This window comes from Drosophila melanogaster, chromosome X (genome assembly GCF_000001215.4).
Source record: "Drosophila melanogaster chromosome X".
NCBI classification, from domain to species: Eukaryota; Metazoa; Arthropoda; class Insecta; order Diptera; family Drosophilidae; genus Drosophila; species Drosophila melanogaster.
In genome coordinates this window covers 11,650,579-11,677,343 of record NC_004354.4, presented here as the reverse complement: position 1 = coordinate 11,677,343, position 26,765 = coordinate 11,650,579, and the positions used below count along the sequence as shown (strand labels likewise).

The 26,765-nt window shown below is 40.9% G+C and overlaps 1 protein-coding gene across 6 annotated transcripts in view; it reads right to left on the bottom strand.

Moving 5' to 3' along the window:
• Positions 1-5: 5 nt before the first annotated feature.
• The window catches only part of Ptp10D (Protein tyrosine phosphatase 10D), a 55,324-nt gene continuing 28,564 nt past the window's right edge, over positions 6-26,765 (bottom strand). For 2 of the 6 annotated variants that reach the window (NM_206690.2, NM_167292.3), the window contains exons 3-13: positions 12,365-12,614; positions 10,365-10,646; positions 8,433-9,105; positions 7,936-8,360; positions 7,444-7,875; positions 5,530-6,927; positions 4,412-5,094; positions 4,074-4,332; positions 3,883-4,011; positions 2,318-3,613; positions 1,091-2,013 (exon numbers count right to left, since the gene is read on the bottom strand). In NM_206690.2, the coding sequence (NP_996413.2) occupies positions 1,982-2,013; positions 2,318-3,613; positions 3,883-4,011; positions 4,074-4,332; positions 4,412-5,094; positions 5,530-6,927; positions 7,444-7,875; positions 7,936-8,360; positions 8,433-9,105; positions 10,365-10,646; positions 12,365-12,614 (5,859 nt within the window). In that variant the 3' untranslated portion in view covers positions 1,091-1,981. Of the gene's footprint in view, positions 2,014-2,317; positions 3,614-3,882; positions 4,012-4,073; positions 4,333-4,411; positions 5,095-5,296; positions 5,315-5,529; positions 6,928-7,443; positions 7,876-7,935; positions 8,361-8,432; positions 9,106-10,099; positions 10,148-10,364; positions 10,647-12,364; positions 12,615-26,765 lie in introns of all 6 variants that reach the window. The other 4 variants (NM_001144715.2, NM_001272525.1, NM_001272524.1 and 1 more) reach the window with 3 other exon arrangements.

Here is a 26,765-nt window from a genome sequence, read left to right as displayed (position 1 = left end):
AATGTGTGGCACATTTTACAGTACACTTTAATGGATCTCTGCATGCGTTTTACTCGTCTGCTCCACCTCGGATCATAATTCTACTGATAAACATTACAAATTATTACAATGATATATATTTAATATATGTCTATATTGTATATGCATATGTTATTCATCGGCCTTAGTATGCGTGTGTGTGTGTATAATGGAGTCGTATATTATGTATGCATTATACAGACTTTCTAGTTTCATCTTCTCAAACTTTTGCATAATTATGCATATGTATTTATTGTTATTACGGGAGGGCGGGGATTTTGGGTTGCTTCGTATTCAAATTAGGGGCTTCGTTGTATTTTTCACTAATCTAGAAGCAAAACGATTTCTATTGCACTCTTTCACAGTTCGGTTAATCATTTCAACTAAGTTTGGACAAAATACAAATGTATGCAAATTATTTGGACTACAATTTTCATTAAAATGTATTGCTATTGTTACATTTAGTTGTCGTGTGTGTAGGTGTTGTTATCATTTTTCCTTTTTTGCTTTGGCACCGGCTCCATTAACTAGCCCTTAACTTGGTTGTTAGTTAGTCTTCAGTTTGCGTGGGATTCTGTTTAATTATATTGGTTTTTCGTGTAAATGATTATCGCCTTTCGAAATGCGTTGGTCATTTGTTCCTGTTGTTCTATTTGTGCTGTCTGTTTTTGAGTTGTGTTTCCATATGCACTTCATTTCAATTTTGTATAAATAAACCAATAAATAAGTTCTTTCGGGTTAGAAAATTTAAATGATCATTTACGCAAGCACTTAGAATCGAGCTAGGATAAATAAAATTACACAGTGTTAAACTATTTAATATATACAACAATTTTATCGATTCAAGCTTGCTGAATTTCCTTTCGCTGTGAGTAACATCGCATGCCGATTAAATCAAGTGAATATGGAAACACGACTCTTTTCTCATTGTGTGTTTATGTTTAAACATTAACTTCGGTGTTTTTCATTACTTTCTGCTGATTGGATTGATCACCAGAGCCCGCTGTATTTGACCTATATAAGTAATAAGTGTGAGCGCCACGTTCAAATGAGGAGAATGCAAGGTGGTGTTCGATTTTTTAAATAAAAACTTGATATAATTAAACAAAAATCAATGTAGCACATACATACACAGTTTACGCTTTGTAAAAAGTTACAAAAAATTTAAACACAAAACAGACATAAAAAAAAAAATAATACGAGAAACTAAAAATTGTACACTACATCTCCGACGGTTGCAGCAAAATGTTTTAACATTTGTTTAAAACTATGTAACTCAATTATTGCATTGTGTTTTTGTGTGAGTGTATGAGTGTGTGCGATTTATAGTTAGTTTAGTTTAGATCTAATATTAGGTATATGTTTATCAAGTATTTATATATATAATAATATAAAAAAGTAAACATTTAGCGCTTTTAGTTTGCTACAAAAATTTGCTCGTCTCGCTCACATATTTCAACTAACATTAGGTGTACAAAAAAATTGGAAGATATATAGTTTATATCAAATTGTGGCTAGCGTAAAAATACAATCAGTATTCCAGTATTTAGTATTGCCGTCGGTTTGAAGCGGCAATTGCGGTTACATTGTACGCCGATTCCTCGTTATCTTAGATATATATATCTTTATATATATATAAAATGTATAAATTGATGCGTGTTCGTTCTGTTTGGCGAGATTGCTGCATTCCCATTCGATAGATCGCGGTGTAGAGTATATATATATATATATATCCAGTAGTATCCAGTGTAGTACACATATATCCAAGTATAATATCAAGCGTTGATCCTCCTCCGCGCTCTCTTCGCACTTCGTCCCTTAAGTAAATAATAATGTAGTTGCCACAAGATGGTTGGGTTCTGTTGGGTTGGGTTGGGTTTCCATTCGGTTGAGTTGAGTTCAGTTGCTTGGTTGGCTGGCTGGCTGGCTTGGATTGGCTGGAGTATTGGGTTTTGGAATGGCTTTACATGCCCGACTCTGCAATGCCCTCGTCATCTGAAAGAGAGTCAAAATGGCACGGTTAGAATTGTACGATGAGTACAAAGCAAAAGCTTAGCACATGCACGGGGTTAGAAAACCATAAAGGTGGCATACAATAAATGAAAGTAACAAGTAATCATGCAGGTAAATAAAAACAATCAGGAAATATACAAAACATCTACGGAATGTGGCCATAGTGCGTTTCACGGTGAAAACTTTCAATTTAACTACACAAATGACATATATTTACAAATATATTGTTTTGCCCATGAAATGCACCTGGATCCACTCCTCGGGATTTGCGTAAGTATCTACAAACCCATAAACGGATTGGCATAGATGATGCCGCCGCCAGCCTCGGAACCAACACCATTTCCCAAAACACCACCACCGTTAACAGCGATTCCACCGCCGATTGCAGTTCCACCTCCTCCCCCGCTGACCACTAGTCCGCCGACTCCAGCGCCGGATAATCTGGATGCCTTGCTGAGTTTCGTGGTGGAATAGTCGCCATCGCCGACCAGCGTGGCTATGTCGTCATCATCGCCGTTCCGCGTGTTGCAACTGCTGCCGAGCAGTTGATCGTAACAGCTAACGTCTGTGCTGATCACATCCACCTCGATGTCGTCGTCATCCTTTTCCAGACTATTTCGATTACTGCCCCCCAGCGAGGAGTGCAGGGCATGGGAGTCCTCGTAGCTGCCGCCACCGCTGTCATCGTTGGCATTATTCGACTTGGTATCGATGTGGGTCTCGAACTCATCGTGCATATACAGCTCCTCATCCTCGTCCTCCTCTTCGAGATCCTCTTCCATTTCGTGGGGTGCAAGTTCACCATCTTCGCCTACCTCCACACCGATTTCCACTTCCAAAAGCGAACGACGTCGCGTGAAGACCTCGTCATCTTGATGATTGGATTGCTGACTGTGGTTTTGTGGCAAGATCATTACATCTTCCTCGGCGAAACTTAATCGGACATTGGCGCGACTGGCCCGATTGCTGCCTGGACCGGAACCGGAACCAGAACCGGAACTGGGTGGACCATTAGCTGCCGATCCATTGGATCCATTGATGTACTCATGACTAAGACTGTTCTTGATATCACAGGATGACGAGCTGAACGTTATCAGCTGGGATTTCCGTCTATGCTGTAGCGTATTGTAGCCGTTGATGGCGGATATGGTGGTTATGTTGTGGCCTCCCTGGTTGGGCTGCTGTTGCTGTTGCTGCTGCTGCTGCTGCTGCGATTCGAGCACATCGATGTTGCCGCCCTTGCTATCCTTGCAGATCATCGAGCTGGGCTTGTTGTCAACCAGGACGATAACCACCGAATTGTTGTTATCACTCTGGTTGACAACCGAATGTCATCTATCCGGTGCATCCACATTTGTATGGCCTCCACCTCCGCCGCCAAATGAGCTCATCGATGTGGTGGGCGGCATGTGAGTGTGGTGTCCAGTAAAGCTACTGGTCAGCGGCTGCTGGTCATCATGGAGTATCGCCGCATTCTCATCGTCAATGGCCTCCGCCTCGGCCTGCTGCAGATCATGATGCGACAGGTGACCCTCAATGGTGGCCACCACATCACCGTTCTCGTCCAGCTGCACTTGTTGGCCTGCGTGTTGCGTATGCATTGCATTGTTTGGGGCGGGAAATGAAGGAAAATGATTTTGGTCACCCATCACCAGAATGAAAATCAAAACATAAAGCTTAGGTCTACTAAGTAACTAAACAGAAATAAAAAAAACAGTAGGCTGCAAGTCCCACAATGTCCCGGGGGCACTTTGTTCATCTGGTTTCTTTCTTTTCTTTCGTTGGCTTTGGTTAGTCAGTGTGCGAACGAACGGTTGGGAAGGTATCAATACCGCTGGGCCAACGACCTACCTTCATAGCCCTCGTTGTCGTGCATCTCGCGAGCGGGACCCACGATGTTCTCCTTCCCCTCGAGCACCGCCAGCAGGCACTGGTGGATGCAGATATACTGCTGCTCCGTCTGCACCATCCAAACGCGCTCTTAAAATTGATAACCGATATAGATGTGCATTTAACAATTGTAACATCCAATCAATATTTACCCTTGCGCATGGCATATACTATGCCAAATATGTCCACATAGTCAGACGTGTTGATCTGTTGCAGGATGCGATCCAGGGTGATGAAGGTGCCCGACCTTCCCACACCGGCGCTACAATGGACCACAATGGGTCGCTGTTCCGCACCAATTCGATCGCGGAATGCGCGCACAAAGCGCACCAGTGTCTGTGGCGGATTGGGAACACCGAAGTCCGGCCAGGTGGTGAAGTGGAAGTGTCGCAGGATGCGCTGTTCGCTGCCCTAGAATTCGAAGAGATATCCAAGAGGTTGTTAGTCAGTATGGGTTATACTTAGTAATCGTGCTTGATGGACAACTCACTCTGCATAGCATGAACTCGGTCATCACCCAGTCGGCATAGTGACTGTCGTTGAGTATCTGCACCTTGATGTCACCGTAGAAGACGGGCACCGTATCATTTGGCCAATACTGGTCGCACTTCTCGCGCCCCTTCTCAAAGCACCTGGTCAGCATGACTATGGCCCGCGAGTTGCTCTCCCAGCACATTCGCCAGAAGTCATCGCGTGTCGAATGCAATGGTCCCTGGGTCACGATGAACTCGCGCGGTGAATTGTGACCCGGCACGTAATTGGCATTGATATAATCACTACCCTCATCATCGTCCACCGGCTGAAGCTTGAAACGTGAGTGATCGTAGGGCAGTATATTGGTGAACCTGTTTTTCGGACGATTGCAGGGTAGATCGGCAAAAGTGCACGGCTGATCCCGGCCAACGTGCTTCAGTTCCTCGAATTCCTCGCTGAAACGGAAGTCCGAATCGGCGGACATTAGGCGATAGTGCTCGGCAAAGTTCTTGATCAGAATGGGGCGATTCTGCTCGATTACGCTATCCGGCAGGGACATATTGTCGTTGGCCCTCGAATCCTTGGTCGTCTTACGGCAATTGTTGCGACGTCGTTTGTAGAACAAAAGTGTCACCAGGAGCACCAAGATGATAGTTAACGGCACCGTAATGGCCACAATCAGTGAGGTGTTGTCTTGATCTATGGGTGAAAGTTATTCATTACATTAGTAAGATTATCGAGTAAAAATTGCTGTAAACCAAATCATAAATCATAAAAAATGCTAAAATAATTCTTAAAACAAGGTTTAAATATTGAAAACATAACATTGAAGATGGATGGATATCTTTAAACTAAGTAAACGATGAGGTTAAGACAATATTGTATTATTTAAATTGCTTACCCGGCGAACTTAGCATTTCTATATGCAAATATATATCGGAACAGACATACATAGATGTTGGATAATTAGAGAGATTTAAGGTTTAATTATAATTTGTTCTAAATACTTAGTTGATCTGAATCAACTAATATGCCTCTAAGATCATTCGAGATCCGCTATTTAAACTTTATGAGTTCTAGTGACTACCTTACATAATTGCATTTAATATCTACCTAAGCTTTCCCCGCACTCACCTGTCTGAATGGGAAAACTGTAGGCGGTATCCGTGAACTTATCCGCTCCGGTGAACGCCCGCACCTTAACCCGATAGGTGGTTCCCGATTTCAGTGGTCCGTTGCAGTAGCCGATCTTGTGGTTGTCACAGTTCTCCGTACCGATGGTGAAGTCCTCTACGGATCGATTCTCGAATGGATAGTACGGATCTATGGCCTGATAGGGCAACCAAACGCTGTACGACTGCACATCCAGCCAGCTGGGCATCTCCAGGCCGGATGCATTCTTGGCATCATCCTCGGCCACGATGATCGTGTACATGCGCACCTGGCCGTTTTGATCCGAGAAGTAGTTCTTCCTAAACCGAATCTGGATGGTCGATGAGCTGCGATAGACCTCGGTGGGCACCACTTGGGTGGCAGGACGTGGTGGCGCTAATATCGGCATCGTTTGACGGTACTCCCGCTCCGGACCGAAACCGATGGCAGTCTTGGCCTGAATCTTGAACACATAGGTCTCGCCGGGCTTTAGATTCTTGATCACACCGAATGCCTCCTCCGACTCAAAGTCCTGCATGCCTGCGTCCGTGAGATTATTGATATTCGTATAGGCTATCGAGAACTGGCGAATAACGCCATTTGCCTCACTCGATGGCAGCGACCACTCGAAATTGATCTCGCTGGGCTGAACATCCGTGGGATGGAAGCGTTCAACTCGCCCGGGCACCGCTTCATTGGTCGTAAAGCTAGCGGATAATGGTGAACTGCTCCTCAGCACGGACGATTCAGTGCCGGAACGTACCACCACGGTGAAGGTGTAGTTCCTGTGGGGTCGCAGGTCACTGATGGTGATCTCATTCCTGGTGGTCATATTCTGGGCCAATAGATTGTCCGCCGTGAGATAGGCAATATCGAAGTCATTGTACTCGCCCTTGGGCAAATCCCAGCGCAATGAGATCTCCGTATCCGTGATGTTGGTGGCATGCAGCTGTGTGATGGGTTCCGGATACAGGCGATCCTGTCGTTGTATGGGCAAACTGGCCACACCACCGCTCACAGTCCAAACTGTGATGTTGTACAATCGACCAGGCACCAGACCCGTAAACGTCACCTTGCGATCCGTATCGTTGGCCAGCTTCTCCTTGTCCCGGATCTCGGCATCGCCGAGAGAGAATCGATAGATATCGAACTTGGACGACGACTGCGGTGTGGGTGTGTAGCTCAGAGTGATGGTGTCCCTCTCGTCCTCCTTCTCGCCATTGGCCACCACCACGTCCGACTGGATGAGCGGCATGGTGCGCGGATACAGACTGGTGATGCCCGACAGGATTCCATACGACGTCGTCTGGATGTCAAACTTGTACTGCACGCCGGGCATCAGTTCGCCGATGAGGACACGCACTGTTGACAAATCGTCGGCTGTTGTTGGATGAGTTACAGAAGCAGAAGGGGAAGGGTTAGAGTGGAACAGAACAGGGTGAAGCTTCAGAAGATTGCAGTTGAAAGGGAAAGGTAAAAGGAACAGATGTGGTATAAATGGTTGAGGTTTAAGTTAAGGTTTTTTCAGTGTAACCAAGAGTGAATGAATGACAGAAAAAGTTTGGAAAAGTTGAATAGATTCAGATCCATTACAGAAATGGAAAATATATGATATATATACTAACAGAAAAGGTTTAAAGATAGAGTTCAGATTGAAGGCAAAGGAATTTAGGGTATCCATTTATGGCAATGAAGAGTATTTCCAGAAAAACGAATTCAAGTCTAACGGCAGAAGCAGTTAACAAGATGAAATTTGAAGAAAATTGAAAATTCAAAAAGAAAATGGTTGATTTTTAAAAGATGAGGCGGGGTTTCAGACAAAAGGATGTGAGAGTGTTTCCGGTTTATATTCAGGATTCGAGAAGGCATCATCAATCCAATCGATCGCTAACTCACCCGACTTGTTCTCGGAGACATTCTTGGTCTGGACACGACCGGGATTATCGCTGGGCCACCACTTAAGAATGTACGATTCCACGCGACCCTCTGGCTTGGGCCACTCCAACGTAATGTTCCGTGAGTCCACCAGTTGAATGATATTGGACACCGGATTCGGCGGCACCGTCGTGTTCACCTCCTGGGGCACTGGACTCTCTACGCCAAAGCTGACCGTGTTCACCTGGATGGTGTACTTTTCGCCCTTGGTCATATCGGTGATATCCGCCTCCGTGGACCGAACGCTGGGCAATCGCACCCACTGCTGTTCGCTGTCCGTGCGATAGCGTATCGAGTACTCGGTAAATTCACCGCTTTCCGGCGGTGACCAGTGTACCAGCACCGAGTTACTCCTCACCGTTTCGATGGTCATGTTGCGTGGTGGATTGGGATCTGAAACATAATAGTTTCTAATTAGATAAAATATTTCAAAATCTTCCTCTTCAAACTTACAAACTGCTTGGAAATAGGCATGTGGTTCGCTGCGCAAATCGTGACTAACTGCAAACACCTTGAGTTCATAGCCAGCACCTGGCTGCAGATTCTTGATCACCAGACGCGACTCTTTGGTCTTTTGGGTTCGCAAATCGCTGGTTCCGTTGCGCGAGTACAACACCTCGTACTGCTCCTGCTTGGAGTTGACATCGCTCTTCCAACTGATGTTCAGACCCATCCGTATGCTCTTCAAGTCCTCGATGATGGGCGACGAGGGTCGGGTGACCACAAAGATGCTAGTCTCATTCGATTCCATCTTCTTGGATACCGCCTGGACGGACAATGAGTAGTTGCGACCGGGTAGCAGGCTCTCCAGTGTGAATCGAGTCCGATCCGTGGTCAGGGTACTGGTGTCACCATTAAATGTCTCCAGTTCGTGGTATCTGATGGACGTAAAAGGCAAATATTATCATAAAGTTGAAATGGAAAAAGAAATAAATCGCGAAGATACTTACACAATGCGATACTCATCCTGCGTGCTGGCCGGATCCGCTTCCCACGTTATGATCATAGTATTCGTCTTGTCATCGTTGATGCTCCGCAAATTGCGAACGGGCAGTGGTCGCAGTGTCACATCCCCGGTGGCTGGCCACGAGGTAACCTTGCCGGATACGGTCTTCACGATCACATTGAACGTCTTGCCCGGTTCGGCGATGTCGCGAAAATCAAAGAATGCCACCGGTTCATTGCTGCGCGGCACTGTGGATTGGCGTCGTGTTGTGGCCACCGATACCTGGTATTTGTCAAATTCGGATATCCCCTTGGGCGCCTCCCACAGGACACGGAACGAATTGGAGGTAATAAAGTCACGGTCAAAGGTCACGTTCAGCGGACGCAACGGCACCGTTCGATATTGCGCCGTCGTCGGCAATGAGATCTCATCCTCGGACATCGTCTGAACGGATATGTTGTACGCCCTTCCGGGCACCAGACCCTTGAAGGCAGCCTGCGCCGGTCCGGGCGGTTCGCCCTCCTTTTCCACATAGAGCACACTATCGTTGGCATCCGGCGGCTCGATGGATACCTTGTAGTGCGTGTAGATGCCCGCCGGATATGGCGGCTGCCACAGGACCAGCAGTGTCGTCTCATTACGGAACCAGACGATGAATTTCCCCGGAGTGTTGGGCTCTGCGGATTCCCAATTGCGCGTTGTGGATGCGGATGTGGATGTGGATTCGCCGAACAAAACAGAGAAGTGGCTGTGCGTTAGTTGCGGTCGCATTCGGATTTTTTGGTTGGGTCGGAGTTTTAGTTTTCGTTGCGGGAATGTTAGAATTGTTGGGGTTTGTGTGTGTGTATAGTATGTGTGTGTGCTAGTTGGAAATTGTTTGGGCACAGTGGTTGTGAGTCGAGTAAGTTGCAACACCAAAACGTTTCTAGTTTAGTAATGATTTAAATACTAAATAAATTATTTTCGAGCTTAGTTAAAGAAAACTAGAATCAATCTTTGCCGAAAATTACATACAAGTTAAAGGGTTAATGGATATAAATAACAAAGCCAAACACTTTATCAAGTATTTAATAATCTACTGTATGTTGAATTCCAACTTTCCCAGGCATTTTGTACGATTATTTCAGGTTAAAGTATCTATGCCAGCAAATGTTGCATTTACAAAGTGACCACTGTTATTTGCGATTCGGTTGCTTTGCTGTGGCTGGACGAGCACATTGTGCGATGGGCGGGAGAGGCGGGGAAACTGCGAGAAAAGCGGCAGGAAAAAGTGTGGGAAAATTGGGAAATGCCTCCTCCTCCATTTTTGGGTGGAGAAAGTGCAGTGCGGTTGCCAATTGTCGGATCAAAAATGCATTTTGGAATGCAATTTTGACTGTAGCCTGTGCAAAGGAGGTGGGGTTTGTGGTCAGTTATGTGCTACGTACACTGACAGAAATGAACTACCAGAAACATTTCACTGCAATTGATGGCTTAGGTTAAACATGCTAAAAGCTCATTAAATGGGTAATATGTGAGTCGCATGAACGTGAAATCGTATAAATACTTTAAAATTGCAAATCTTTTTGTGCTAATGTTTTATTTTTGTGTACAAATCAGTGGATTATGGGTTAGTGTAGGCGAGGGGGAATTAGTTCGTTGGGGGTGGGTTGGTATAAGCTCAGATATTACCTCTTAGGATCTTAATGTCCAGCAATTCTTTATGCCGCGTCCTTCGACCTTTTTGTCACGTGTTGTTAATTTAAGTTCATTTTTTGTGCGTGTATATTTGGTTTTTTAGTTACAATGAAAGCGGGAGACAAAGAAGTTAATCAGGTTAAGTCACCATCACCGAATAGAACAATAACATATCTTCGTTTTTTTTTTTTTTTTGTGTATATTGGTTTGGATTGTATGGTTGTTATTCATTGAGTTGGATGAACTTGAATGGACTCACTTGTGGTGAAGTTGCGACTAGTGTAGGCCACCGACTCCTTGCCATCGTAGATGGTATATGCCTGCACCTGGTAGGTGGCTCCGGGTGTCAGCTCCTTGACGCTGTGCTGGAATGTATTGTCGTTCACCTGAAAGGTGCGGTTGTAGCTGCTCGACGCCTCCGACAGTCCGAGCACCTTGATCTTAAACGCCGTATAGCTGCCCTGGGTGGGCGGTGACCATAGGATGATGGCATTCTTGCCGCTTCTCACCTGAACGGACAGATTCGACGGCGGATCGGGAGCTGCAGGATGGGGAGAGCACATTAATTATAACGATTCGATTTGTAATGGATTAAAATTGATTCAATTCCTATCATTATTCCAATAGTTTACTTTCCATTTCCAAGGCTTTGCAATTGGAGAAGCTTTGGTGGTAGCCAAAGGATTTAGAAATAAAATTACAACTACCCCCGGTTTGAAATAGTTTGAAATTCAAGATACAAGATTACAAACTAATAGCACTTGGCCTTGTCCTCCAAATGGCTTCCATCTAATCGCCTTTTCCTGTTGTGTTGCGTTGCGTTTGAAACGAGCAAACGAAACATGCAACCGAATACGAGTTGCAAGTGCCACAAACTGCTAATTGCAGTTCGATATTTCACATTACCCCCCCCCCCCCTGACTTCAAACAGCCCCCTCGACAAATGTTTGTAAGCTGGCTAATGAGCAAATCGAACTAAGTAACGAAATCAATCGGACAAACGGATAAAGGGGAAGGTACGGCGAAAAGGACGAAAGTTGGTTAATTGGAGTGGGAGTTCGGCCAATGTGTCTACACTGTTACAAAATATGTATATGTTCTAGGAATTAGAAAATTGAATAGAAAAATATTTGCCCGAATAATAGTTGTTATGTACGTCTTATAGAATATTGATTAAAATTGCAGCTAATGCAAAGAAATAAAGTGTAATCCAAACTAATTAAAGGATCTATTAAAGGATCTTAAGTTCAGTTATAAAATGTGATTTAAACTTATACATTGCGAGTAACTCTATATTTTTCCGACTGTGATAAGTACAGAGGGTGAAAACTTGACCGACACCTGCGAAAGTCCAGCCAAAAAGAGGGGTTGATAAAGGCAGTGGGAGTGGAAAACCGGGGCGTTGAGTGCCAGTCTATGCCTATAAATTACCCAAGGGTCTCGTTTGAGGAAAATGGGAAATAAGTTATGGGGGAAGTAAGGAAGAAGAAAAGCGCTACAAACGATTGTATCATTTGTAGTTTTCACTGCTTACAATAATGAGCAAAATGCTGTTATGTTATTATTGAAAACGCATTTTCAAGAAATTCCGCAAAAAACACTCTTCGCACTTTTTTTTTATCTTCACTGCTGTTTTTGCAAAAAAAAAATATATAAATGAACCAAGCTGGTCAACTAAAGAAAGTGTACAAAAATTTCAAGTTATCGGCGCCGATCGACAACGAAAAAAAAAATACAATAAAAAATGAGGCAAAAGTAACATAAAGACAGAAACAAAGGCAAAACAAACAAAACCAGTAATAGCCAACCACTTTTACTCAAAAACCGGCAGAGTTTGCAAGTGAAAGGGAGACAACAATATGTATTGTATATATAGTCAAGATGACGTTCGATTATATATATTTGGTATACTGCCCCACACTGGATAATATTAAAGGAATATTAATAAATAAAGAAAATAAAGAAAATTAAATTACGCATACGCCACGTTGATCTACTAGAAGACATATGTCAATTTTTTTGTTTTATTTATGCTACTAGAATTCAAAGAGTTAAAGAACATTATAATTTAATAGCTATATTCTTCAAATAGTTGAAACAACAAAGAGCATATGGTAAATGAGTTCTAAGACAACGTTGCGTATGAGTAATATGGTATGAAAGCTTCGTAATACAACCTCATATGTTCGTATATCTTGTATCAATATACAATTGAAGCATATAGTAATTACAGGACTACTCTTATCACTTATCACTCACCCGTTGTTATCGTCACCGTCCAGGTGAGCCAATCGTGGTGCGTAAAGTTCGTGTAGTACAGCCAAAAGTTGTATTTGGTGCCCGGTAGGGCGCGTGAGAATTGAATCTCATCGCCGATTTCCCGCGAGGCAATCGTCGTGTTGGGCTCCGGATAACCGAAGGGCGGACTATAGTCCAGTCGATAGGAGGCCCCATCGTCCAGGCCGGGATTATTGGGTATACTTATGGCTAGATCTGCACATCGAACGTCCTGCAAGAAATAAGATTATTACTTAGTTAGAAACTTCCAAATGTGTAACACAATTTAAAACTGAAAATGCGATGATTTTACTTCTTATTCATTAAATAAATAGTTTATTTACTTCCATTTAAAGTTTACCCTCCGTCATTTTCAGTTATCACAAAAAGTGCAATGACATTGCAGCAACAATACCTGCAGCAAAGGCAACAAGGACGACTGGCAAACAAACAAAAAGTAACGCGAGTGACAATTAAATGGCACATCATGATGATAATGACGATGATGCGGATAGAGATGCAGCTACCGATGCAGATACAGATGCAGATACAGATACAGACAGGGACGGCATGAGTGGGTGTTGACGGTAACGGTTGTCCTTGTTACTCAGCTCGCTTGCACAGAGAGAAATGGGTCGTAAATAATTGCTATCTAAGAAATGTATGAAAGGAAATCTCTCGACAGAGTTTTCTCATTAGCTCTCCGATTGATTGCCGTTTTGAATAATGTTTTTCTTATGCAGTTTTCGTACTTTTTCTCAGTGCATCTGTCGGCATTCCTGGCGCTGTCTGTTGGTGCCAGACGCCAAATATTAACACCGCAAACAATGAGCTCTGCCGACGCCCACTCCCAACTATTTGAACCCCTCTTGCAGGACTCGATACCTCCCCCCCCCCGCCGCCCCTATAAACTGACGCGAAAAAGAGGCAAGCGGCAAAAATAAAAAAAAACAGGAGGTATAATGGATTTGGCTGGCAGAGGGACATGGGACGCAGGACACAGGACACAGATGCTGCCACATATCCCGTAGGACGGCAGACGCGGCAAAAAGGACTACGGCACATTAAAGGATTAAAATGACGGAAATGCAGTCGCCGTCGGTTGAGACTTAAATCCAGACTCTGCATTATTGCTTTGCATTAAAGCGAGACAATTGTACACTTTTTGATATGTAGTTCATGTTTAAATTGAGAAATTAATATGGGAAATAGCTTTGGAATAAAATAAAGTAGAATTAAGGTTTAATATTACTTTAGGAACAACTTCAAAACCAAATGTTTTCTACACTTTAATACAGACCCTTCCTTACTAGGAAAACACGATCCTTAAATTCCTCTCCGTTCCTAAGGTCCTTACTATTCCCAATTACTTGACGTTTTGCGAACCACTCAATTTTAACGCTCAATTAGAGAAATGGAAATGAACGAAACCCGTGGTTATATCCTCCAATTCAACTGAAACTATCAATTTCTCCGGGGCGGTTGTTCAAGCTTTTGTAATTTCATTTGGCAGCAATTCAATTCGATCAAATTGCGGGACTACTCTTATTTTTTTTTTTTTATGGGAGGCGTGACTGTTCTAATGTTTTCAAATGTGTTCAAATGACCGTACAGTACAGAAAGTTCATAAAAAAAGCCGAAGCAAGTTGACCATCAAACTGAAAGCGTTTGAACACTAGAATGAAAAAGGTATAACTCAAACACACACAAAATGGCGTTCGAAAAAATGGCGCCATGTGGATAAAAAAAAAAAAAGTTCCTCAACTTGTTGGCTTGATTGATGACTTTGGTTGGCAAATAAAAAGTGGCTTATATGCCAAGTTTATGCGTCAGAACATTATGATACTTATTGACTTCAGTGCATTTTTTATATGCATATTTATGCCAAGAACAACTATTAAGAATGTTTCGTAAAAAATTCCATTAAAATTTAACTATTCTCTTGATTGCATATTCATAGCACTTTAGTTATAAATATTTTCAAAATAATCACCAATTTGAGGCACGCATAAACCAGTATAAAATCACCAGCGTATGCAAATCTTAATTCAGTGGCAATTTTCACATTGCCATTTAGCAAAAAGCATTGTCAACCTGTTTGATTTGACAGCTCAATTTTCCCCGCTCATTTTTTTTTTTTGCACTTTAAAGAGAGCACTTAGTGCAGCCCACCTGTACTCCCGTCGCAAAATCGCACTCAAACGCAACCCATTCCATTGCATACGGAATGGAGTTAGCCAATTACCGTCGTCACTCACTCAATCAATCGGTCAAACAATCAATTATTTATTATTTACCCACCCCAGTCGGCTTACTTGCAATATTTTCACAACACTTTTTTCGCCAGAAAACTAAGGCAAAGTGAAAAAGAAAAATGTTCGAAATGAATTCAATTGCAATTTGCGTTGCGCTTTCGCTACGAAATCGAAATGAAATGTTGGCCAGCAGCTCCAAAAACGGCTATACCCTACTTTTACCCCTGGAATACCCGTATTACCTCTTTTATTTAATGTTTTCATTTTTTTTTTGTTTTTTTTTTTTTGCACTTTAAAGAGAGCACTTAGTGCAGCCCACCTGTACTCCCGTCGCAAAATCGCACTCAAACGCAACCCATTCCATTGCATACGGAATGGAGTTAGCCAATTACCGTCGTCACTCACTCAATCAATCGGTCAAACAATCAATTATTTATTATTTACCCACCCCAGTCGGCTTACTTGCAATATTTTCACAACACTTTTTTCGCCAGAAAACTAAGGCAAAGTGAAAAAGAAAAATGTTCGAAATGAATTCAATTGCAATTTGCGTTGCGCTTTCGCTACGAAATCGAAATGAAATGTTGGCCAGCAGCTCCAAAAACGGCTATAGCCCACTTTTACCCCTGGAATACCCGTATTACCTCTTTTATTTAATGTTTTCATTTTTTTTTTGTTTTTTTTTTTTTTTTGATTTGGTGGGCGCCTAACTGTAACTCGCTTGCATAATTGAACACTTTTTGTTGAGCTTCTTGTTTTCCTTTCTTCATTTCGCTTTTTCAAGCTGTGCGTCTGTTGCTGGCGTTTTCTTTTCACTTCTTTCTGGCCATTACATGAGCTCAACAGCTACCATGGCCCATTAGTCATTAGCCAAGATAATGATGATGGTGTGAATTAGAGATGCTATTATTTCAAAGCCATATAACTTGCAGTCAATGGGTTTTCTGCATTATAAACCAGAGAACTTAAAGTGTAGCTGCCCCTTGTCATTAGAACTTAGATTGGCCTTAACCAGTTGGGAATTATAGCCTACTCTAACTAACAACGGCGGTGCAAGAATGATTAAAAAGCCGTTTGACTGGAAAAACTCCAAACGCACATCACTGAAATCAATGGAAACGTTAATGATGATGATGATGACGGTAAGTTTGTTGATTATTATTAACGCATAGTGTGTCAGTCTGGTCACATTATGCAATTAAATATTCGCATCGCATACTCCATTGAAGATGTGTATTATATGGATATGGATATATACATATATATGTAATGTGTATATATATATTGCCGATTTGTTGTGGTTTCGTTTCACTTAAATGCTCAATTTACACTTTGCATTATTCGCACATGAGTTTTCGCTGGCGGTTTTATTTATTTTTTATTCGTTTTGCAATTGCTCGGGCACAAACCATTTGAGTTAATTTAACCACACCCCATATGTACTACACTCCTCTCATTTCAAGTCCACGCTTTGTGACTCACACATTTTGCGTTTAAGCCCCAGAGGCAAAGCCACGATTTTTGCAGAAATACACAACAAGTCATAATAATAATAATAATAATATAAAATTAATGGCAATTAACAATGGGCTACAAAGCCTTCGAATTTGTTATTTAACGTATAGAGTATAAACCCTAAGCCAGACATGGTCTTGAAGTTCGTAACAATGTGGTTTTATGGCCAAGGCTTTAAAAACATCGCAGATTATCAAGGATGATCATTGCTTAAAGTCGACCAGAAATAGGGTTTTAACTGCAGATATTGTTTTCGAAATACACATAATAAAGAGTGCGTATTTTTTTTTATTTTTTTTTTGTACTTGATGTTTAAAATGTCTCCCCCTGTCCGATGGAAAAGACTTTTCCCGCATTTAAATCATATTTATTCATCATGTTGTTTTTTCTGCGATTTGTTTGTGCGTGCTTTTCAGCCGTGAGCCACTAAGGAAACATGAACTTCAACTTTTGCCGTCGCTGTCGCAGCTGCTGATGCAGACTGGCCAAGGCAAACAAAGGCCAAGAGCAAACAATCAAACAGACAAACAAATGCAAAGCAAACATTGCGAGCGAAGCAAACAAACACAAGCTGCAAACAACAACGACATCGGGGACGAGTTTCATTTAAATAATTAAAAACACAGTAGCCAAAAAGGTTTGGCTAACAAGTCCGAAGCCGTAATAACCAAAGGCATTTTGGGATTAGGCCGTTGGACTTTTTACAGGTATATGGTTACAATATTGGGGCCTAATTTGAAAACTTAGAGCTACTCACATTCAGTGAAAACTTTAACCCAAATACTTTTAGCAACATTTCAAAGTGCCAAGAAAGAAATTCCCAAGAGTCTGCCGACTAGAATTTCTACCTTTTCAAGCCCATGAAGATATTTAGACATGAAATAAGAAGCGAAATCAAGATGCGGGAAGTTACGAGAGCTTACAAGTTAAAAGTTCAACGTCATCTCAGGTGGGACCAGCCTATGAATAAAAGAAGTTCACTGAAAAGCCAATACAAGAGGCAACAATATAAGTAGAACAATGGCAACATGGCCCACACAAACACAATGCCGGCAACAACTGAATAAAGAAGAGCTGGACATTTTCCAGAGATAAGCCAGCACAAGAAAACAACTGGAGCACATTTTGTTATAGTGCTTTTTAGGGTAAATGCACGTAAATACTCGTCCTTAGAAATTTTTGGCTGACCTTTTCTTTACTTGGGTACTTAGTTGGGAACACAAGTTTTCACTGTTCCTCTCACTTGGACACCTAAATATCGTTCTCAATGTGTTTATTCGTTTAAATGCCGGAATTCAGGAATGGAGAATTTCTCAGGATTTAATGAATGATTCTTGGCATTGCAAGTTCACACTGTATGCTGTGCAATGCTTCTTTGCGTTGCAAGGTCACACTATTTTCAACATGCCCGTTGATAATCGCAAAAAAACACAAACCTAAATTGTTAACTATTATTTAGTCAGCTATTACTCATCTTGAAGTGAGTAACATAATTGCTAAGATCGCTTTTAACCATTAATTAGCCAGTAATAGTGCACTTGAAAGCTACATTTTTTGTATCTCTTTTTTGCACAGAACTTTTACTTGTACCCCCCCTAACCCTTTATTCGACTCAGCGAATAGCAGAGCACTTGACTTGTCTATGAGTTGCATTGGTTGCCGGGCTACCTGACCGAGAGGCAAAAGCGCAATTAGCATAAAGTGCTCCATTCGGGGGTCTCGAGCTTGTTCGTGCCTCGGACAGCCAACTGACAGTCGGTTGCGCACGGCAGTGGCGCCACGAAGGGGGATGCTCCCAAAAGCACCAGGATGTCAAATTACTTACTAATCATAAAACAAATATCCGGCAACGCTCTTTGAAACTATGTATTTGCTTTGAAAGCAATATGCTTATTATTATCTTATAATAGTAATTTGAAATCAAATATATTCTTGAGTAAAAGACATATCCAATAAACTAACCTTGTTAATATATGATGTAATATATAAAGAACACATTTTTCAGGTTATATTCCCCCCCTTTGAAAAAAAGAGCACCTAAGCCCCTGGCTCCAGACGCTGTTGTAGTTGCAACTAGTTCTTTACTTATTGCTGTTGCTGTAGTTGAAGTGTGAAAAGTTGGCGGTTGAATTGCAGGTTTCAGGCGAAAAGTGGAAGACAGACGGGGTGCGGAATGGGGAAATGAAGGTAGATGGGGAACGAAGGTAGATGGGGGGTCAAGATAAAGAGTGAACAATGAAGTGAGTAAGTGGGCGTGGCGGAAAAGGCAGGGTAGTGATGTATGTACATACATACATACATATGTATGCATAAGTTTTCTGTTTATTGCGTGTGTACACAAATAAAAAAGCGGATCTCAACGTTTTAATGATCAATTGTTTTGTGTCACCAAGACCGAACTTTACAGTACAAAAAATATTTTTTAATATTTCTTTAATGTAAAATATATGTATGTACATATACATATAATGTATTTTGACAAGGATATTTAGTTTACAAAAAATCCTTTCTTATGTTGTATATAGACATAGGTTTTGATGGCTGCTTCTAAAGGTGAAAAATGACGAATTTACACTTTATTTTGCAGTGTACTCCGATCCCCACTCTCCCCCCTCAATTACCTCAATTTATGCTCATTTGTTGCTTCTGCTCCATCTCTTTGCGTTGAAATTGCCATTCATTGCACGTCTCGTTTTTTGGATATGTTTTTTTTTGTTTTCAGTCGCTTTTCTTTTCTTTTCTTTTCTTTTATTTCCATTTCTATTTCTTTTGGAATTCCTCTGCTTCCCTTCTTTCGCATTGCACTCGTACTTTTGTTTTTGTACTTTTATTACGGATGTTTTTGTGCTCTGAGCCGAGCTCAGTTCAGTTGAGCGGCTATTTAAATCGCTTAAGACCTACCCCCCCTCCTCCTCCACCATGCATTTCACCTTTCTTTCTTTTATTGGTTAATATGCGTGACTAGAATTGCTCACTCGCTCGTTTATTTGTTTGTTTTGCTCGTTGTCATAACATCGCCGGCTATCAGTTTATCAACATTATCCGCAACTTTAATAACTGACAACGAAAACCGGAAACTTAAATTGGAGCCGAGAGAATTGTCTGCAAGTCGAAATCGCAGTTGGGAATCAAGCGGAATCAGACGAATCTTAATCTTAAGCTCAGCCGATCATTATTTTCCGCCTACGACTTCCGCTTGGCAATAATGTCTGGCAAATTCAGTTCGCCGTTGACTTGAAATGCCAAAAATAAGTGAAAATGTTCGTTAGCTTCAAGTTTAGAAATATACATAGTTATACATACTTATGTATGTAGTTCTAAAGAGGAAAAACTAACTGCGCTAGTCATTTAATTTACCGCTTTTCCTAATATTGCCAAATTGGCCTTAAACCCGGTTTACCCCACCCATCTCTTGGCCTCTTCTAAAAAAAAAATGCTCAATTTTGCAATTACAAAACGATTTCGATGGCAGACGGCAATCAACAAATGTCCCAAAGGAACCTCAAAGCCCAAATCCTTATCGTCGGCGGTGGTCAGTGGGAGGGGGAAGTGTCTAAGTAGCTTCAATTCCTTCTACTTTTCCCATTTTCCAGCTCCCATTGCCTTCATTGCACTGAAGATGCCCAAAGGTATAGAAAAGTATTTTGTGAATGGCTCAGTCATAAAGCACAAGCAGACAGCGAAAGGACAGCATTTGTGGACTCGAGTTAGGCTCCCCGACGTAAGGACATATGTACATACATACCAACTTATGTATTTGTGCACTGAAGAAAAATGTCCGAACAATAACCATTATTATAAAGTTATCTACTATCTTCTGAAATTTGGTTTCTTATCTGAAGTACTTTTAATCTGTCAATTTAACAATATGTTTTTTTCATAATCTCCCTATTTTGTAGTAAATATAGATTTTTCTCAGTGCATAACTACACTAACTCGAGAGCTGACTTGCTTAGCCTCCCTGGAAGCAAACTACAGTTCGCCTTTTGCTTTTGACCAGGCAATTTACCAATGAAACTTTTGCCCTGTTGACATGTGTATGTGCCGGCATGTGTGCGAGTGTGTGGTGTGTGTTTAGAAGTTGGAAACTTGCAGACAAAGTGAAACGGTGGATAAAGGAGGGACAAAAGGAGGAGGAGAAAGGCCAAGTAGCGCAGTAAGAGAATTTATTAGTTGCCTTTCATGGCAAATATTGTGACAAATGGGCATATAAAAGGAGCCAAAGGTGCCGGCAAATGTGGGCGGCGGATAGCGGAAAATAGGCAGCGGGAGGGAAAGGGATGGCATGTCTAGGCGCAGTTTGTGCCCGTATGCGCGTGTGTGTGTGTGTCCGTGTATGTTTGTACTCTTGCACACATGGGCAAATACCTGTATAGGAAAGTGAGTGAGCATTGAAAAGTTCCCGTTACACAGACGAGGCGCCATCTTGATAATTGCTTAATACAGGATACAGGTGAGACAGATAGACTGTGGGAATGAGACGGCCTGCACATATCGACGATTTGAGAAATCGTCATTACTTTTATAACAATATTTCGATAATCATTTGCTTTTTTTGTAAGACTAGTTTATTTATCCACCCACCTAATTATAATTTCGTTTAAAAATTACTTCATTGCGTATTCTAAAAGTTGAAAATTTAACAAGTCTGTTTCAGCTTTATCATAATATTTTCAACACCTCACCATTTTCTTTTTTTGCTGCTTATCTTTTCTGCATATCGAATGTGTATATGTAAATTGAAAAGCCAGGAGGGAAAATTGTCAAGTGCTTCTTGTTGTTCATCGTGTTTTTGTATGTTCGTTGCAAGTGGAAAAATATGTATGAGAATATGTAAATTTAAATGGGTTCCCAAAGCCAAAAATAAAGGCAAAATGACCTTTTTAACATTTTATATTTTTCCCATTCTTCCAATAATGCATTGGGAACTTAGACAAGAGAATGAATCCCCAGCCTAATTTACCTGCACTCAAAGTGTTTTTTATATGTATTATTATTGCAATTCATTTCGCCTGAATCGCCATAATTTATTTCGGTTTAATTGTTGCCTATTTCAATCAATGCATTTTCGCCAGTCAATGAAATATGAGAACTGCACAATGAGAATTTAATGAGCCGACTTCTCTTGCGTTGAAAATGACACTTTTAAAAACCCTTTTACTCCTGCCATCAAAGTTTCTGCTGCGGATTGCATAAATTATGTTTTAAATGAGGGGAGAAATTGTGAAGGGTCTGCAGTTAGCTTCCCTTACATACATACATACATATGCAAAATTCAAAATAACAAATGCAAAAAAGAAAAAATCAATATTTATGCCAAGACAGAGAGGAGATGGAAACAATTTTCCGCTGCCAATTTTCCTTCTTCTCTTTCTGCCAGAAACTTTTGCACTGAATATTATTCCTCGTTTTGCCATTTTCTTTGCTGCTCAACGATGCGTATCCTGGATAGGGATACAAATGAAAAAATTTTGGGGAGGATTGCTGATTCCTTAAGGGAACTGGAAAACTGGCCATTCAAATGGGAGAACATTCAGTGGCTATTTAAGGTAAAAGTCTGAACCCCAAAAAGCCATGATAACGCGCTGGGCATATTTTGGAAATTGGTTAAAAGTTGCCAAATAATGGTCCAAATATGGATTGCCATACCTCGTTATGCTCGTAATTTAATTCCTAATCGATTCGTATTCAAAATTGGGAATTTTAATTTTTTGCCATTTTTCGCAAATTTTGATGATGTTACCCCTTACCGAAAATGCGAAAATCGACCCAAAAATTAATTTTTCAAAATCCGTCAAAAAGTGATAGTGATAGTTAGTAGTGGTAATTAGCTGCACAAAACAGTCATTCATGTGCTTATATGACTATTTTTAGACAAGTTATGAGAAAAACACCCTTTGTATAAATCGTATTTTTGGACAAAAGTCGTTTTTCAGATTTAAAGGAAGAAAATATTTAGTTTTTGGACACAACATTGGAAATAATGATCCAAATATGGAGTGCGATACCTCGTTGAGTTCGTATTCAAAATTCTAATCAAACTGTTTTTGAAATTTGGATTTCTAATTTTTTGCAATTTTTCGCAAATTTTGATGATGTTACCGAAAATGCGAAAATCGACCCAAAAATTTATTTTTCAAAATCCGTCAAAAAGCGATATGGATAGTTAGTAGTGGTAATTAGCTGACGAAAGCAGTTATTCTTGTAGCTTTCAGATCATTTTTAGTTAAGTTATGATAAAAACACCCTTTGTATATATCCTATTTTTGGCCAAAAGACGTTTTTCAGATTTAGTTATTTGTTCTGACAAAATTTAAAGATACACACTTTAAAATCTCAATATATTTAACACACAGTTACGTAATCGGGGTCACCATCGGCAATAAACAAAAAGAGTGGAATTAGATAAATGAGTGGACGCAAAATCGAGTTGTGCAACACGAAATCAATAAATTAGCATTAATAATGGACCTTGTCGAATGCCCATCTCGGGGAATTAACCTTAATGTGTGCTTTGCATTTCTCCGGCTTTTCTTTCGATTTCGGATTTGTCTGTTGGCGGCCCCTTTGACATTTTGCCAATACAAAGCTTTCTCGGTTTTGGCCATGTCAAATGTCAGTTAGGATTTTCCCCATAACCTATTTTCCATCGACAAACACGAAGAACTTGGCGAAATTGAACGACATTAGATGGTTTTGATTTCACACCCAGAGATTAGTTATGTCATGTGTGTTTGCAGTATTTATTTATATTGTTTTGTTTCCTCTACCTTCTCCATTTAGTTGCCATTTTCAGACTTAAATGGCGAGTGCGTTTAATTTTAATTAAAAGTTAGCAGCATGCGGCATGCAGCATTTTAATTAAATGACTTCGACTTGCACTCGGCATTCGCATTTGGATTTGCATTTGGATTTGGATTTGCGCAGCCACTTGCTTTTTGCACATTTTGCCATTTTAGCATGTGCAGCGAATCGTGGCAAGGCCTTAGCCCCAATTCAGCTGGCTGAACTCAATCCTTTTTAAAGGATTTAAAGTGAGAGAGATGAGAATCGCTTCTTAGCCCAGTTGGCCAAATCGTGGCAGATTGATGCCAACGCAGATGGGATACCCAATTGCGCTGATTTTGTGCCAAAATGAACAGCGTCCTGTTCCTTTTCCCTCTGTTGCCAATTAATTGGGCCACACTGGTCTTCTGTTGATTAAGCCAAACAACTGGCGCAAAAGTATGTCACACTTGTAATTAAAAACTTTGTTGCCCGCTTTGCATGCACCCAAAAAGGCATTACTTTGAACTCTCTCCAATTTGTATTTTCCCCTACCCCGCTCAACATTGTAATGAAACCAACTTATTGCTGCATAAAAATTCGCAATGCCACAGTTTTATGTGCAATTTTCAGAAAGCAATGACAAATGAATATAGCCCAACTACGATAGGCAACAGTGTTGATTCCGAGTTTATAGTTCACAGTTGATAGTCTAACCAAATGGCACACCATTTCACCAGAACTTGGCTTTGTGGGTACACTTTTTGGGCCACAAATCGCCATGAAAAGAAATGTGTGAAGTGAATTTTGCACAAACCTCAGACGCGGTAATTGAACCACGCCCACTGAGGCATTAACGCCCACGCCATACAAGTCCAAAGAGCAACATTTTAAGCAACATAAATATTTACGCAGAAGGCGAGGAAGAAGCCAACAAAAACGCATAAAAGAGAGTGAAAACTAAATGCGGGGGGTGGTGGTGGTGGTGTGGAGTGAAAAGTAGAAAGACCATAGGAAAATTCAAAAACTCCATTGGTGGCGAAGGTGGCTACATAAGGCCTAAACCAAAACCAAACTAGGCTAGGCAACATTTAGATGAATGGCAGAGGGCGCAGTGCCAGTGGGTAGGGTATATGGCGAGGATGCACTGCAAAAAAAAAACGAATTGGAACTTTGGAAATACACAGTTGCGAAGAAGTCACCAGAGATTATGGCACCATTTACCATTAAGTCACCTACATAAGTTCTTTACACTCCTGTTAAAAACATAATCAGATAATAACTACCACGTTTTTCTGCCAGTGCAGTGCGCTTAGTTCTCAACTGGTGTTCGTTATGAGCCCACCAGCCGCCGTCGACACTTGAAAGTGTCGCAAAGTTTTCTTTTTCAACGCGATTTTTCCACATTTTTTTTCCTAGTTTAGCCAACAAACAAACAACGGAACAACAAAAGCCCAACCTGCCGTGTGCCATTAATTGAAGTTTGTTGAACCAAAAGCTGTTTGCTGAAAACAAAAACCAGCACTCTGCACTATATTCCATGCTATAGATACTATATGTATGTTTGCATGAATATACCCCCATTCACCCAATAGCGAACACATTTTCAGCTGATGGTTTTTGATGATGCGAAAAGATAGAAATATACATGGATACGTGCATACGGGCAAAAACACACACTATTCGCCTAGAACGGCAGCTTGAGGACCAATTTTCTGCGATATACCACACCTGCCAGTGCTGGAAAATGTATTGAGAAGCGTCGGAGTGCACGGAAGTGTCAAAAGTTGAAGATTTTTCTTTTTTGAAGCAAAGTTTATGGCCAAGTTTTTGCTGAAATTTCTGAAAGTTTCGTGTTGGTAACGCATTGCAACGCATTGAAATTGCAGAAAAGGGGCGAATTTTTTTACTATCAAAATTTGCGCGCACAATTTTTGTGGATGGAACTTTCAATGCAAACTTTTTCATTTATTTGGTGCACTAATTGGGAAAAATTAAATAAAGTTTCTTTCGATAGCTTCAACTTGTAGCAATAAAACTGTCATAAAATGTAGTAAATTAAAGAAAATCTCTGACAATTTTTTGCAACTAGAAGTCGTTGAAAGTGGAATGACATTATTCAGTGGAATTAAGTAGCTCGGTTTTTCCGCAGAACCACAAATGTATATCAAGTACTTTAATGCTCGAGTGCTCGAGCATTTTCTCTTTGTAAGGTTTTCCTCTCACCCTATTTGGGATTTTCCAGCGATTTCACTTCGCATGTAACTTAAACCGCAAAACTCAAACTCAAGTATGCAGACAAACACTTGTAGATATTTAGATAAGGTTATCTACATATGTACAAGTATGTGTGTGCAATGCATTTGCTAGTACCTATGGTTTTTTGCTTTTCTATCTATGTATATACATACATATATACTCGTGCATACATACATAAGTACATATATTTATGTGGCAAAAGCAGGCCGCGTCTGTTGACGTGATGCAAGTTTTCATCTCCAGCGCCCAGCTCACAGCCGCCTTCTTGTTGTGTTATATTTTTCATTAATGATGTAATTTGGTGTCATTGTTATAAGCGACAGCCGACAACAAACTACAACAATGCATCGCATTTCCTACTTGACAGCGGCGTCAGTTTGTCATTGCATCAGTTTGCCAGTTTCGCGGGAGTGCTCTTATATACACCGTACAAAAAAAGTGTAATGTAATGGATTATAAAAGTACTTAAAAAGCTATCCCTAAATGCATACAGCAAAAAAGAAAAGTATGAGAATCCTTCGTGATTTCAGTTAAAAAGAAACAAAAATGCATTGATTATAAGATAGCCGACCGCCACCTAGCGGCGGTTATATTAAATACTTCTTACTTTTTACTGTAGGTTTCATTTTTTTTTCAAACCAACCAAATGATATGTATATTTTAAAATCATATTCAAGCTAAGAAGCAACATTATTGTTTTCTCTGCAGCAAAACACAATGGCAATGGGAAATTACGGCAGACTGGCCCGCCCTTCTTGGTGCTGAAATTCAAATTAATTAACATTTTGCTGTTCTCATTTTGCAGCAACGGCTGGAACGTTGGGAGCAGGAAACCAGCCACCCAGGAAAGCAGGAAAGCAGAATCTGCAGGATTAGGAGGCAGTAACTTACGGCAGCTGTGCGGCAATTTGCATTTTCCAAACTCCCGAAATGAAGAAACAGCAGCAGAATATTAAAAGCCCAGACAGATGTACGCAGAGTTTGGGAGAGAAACTACAGAGTTTTGCCTTCTTTTCTCGGGCAATTTAAATTTTCTAATTGCCAAGATAGGTAGAATGCTGAATTTTATAAAAAAAAAAAGAAACGCATAACCACTTTGAATATTTAAAAACTATGCCAAGAAACGCATAATTTCAGCCACCTTTGCTAGTGATTTCAAATCACTTCGATGAATATTTTTGATAAAAGCCTATTAAATTTGAGAACAGTTAACAGAAATAACTAAAAATGTGTACAACAAAATGGTTTCGCTTTGGGGCTCCTTTCAATCACGTTATCCAAAATGTTCGTCTTGAGCACCCATAAAATATTTGCCAACGAATCCTAGAGTAAATCCTAGATAAAAATCGCTATACTTTTCCTTTTTGTGGATGCCGTGTGGACTGTAAGCTTTTGTTTTGTTTTCCTTTGAGGCCGCAAGCGGTGGAAATATTTGTGCAAACAATTCCCGGTTAATAGGCAAATGGGAAATGGAGGGCCAAAGGAATAGGACCTGGAATAATAGGGAATACGGTGTCGGAGGCGTCGAAATGATGGTGGGACGAATGTTGGAAAATGCGGAAAATGGCTTTTGGCTATGGGCCACCTGT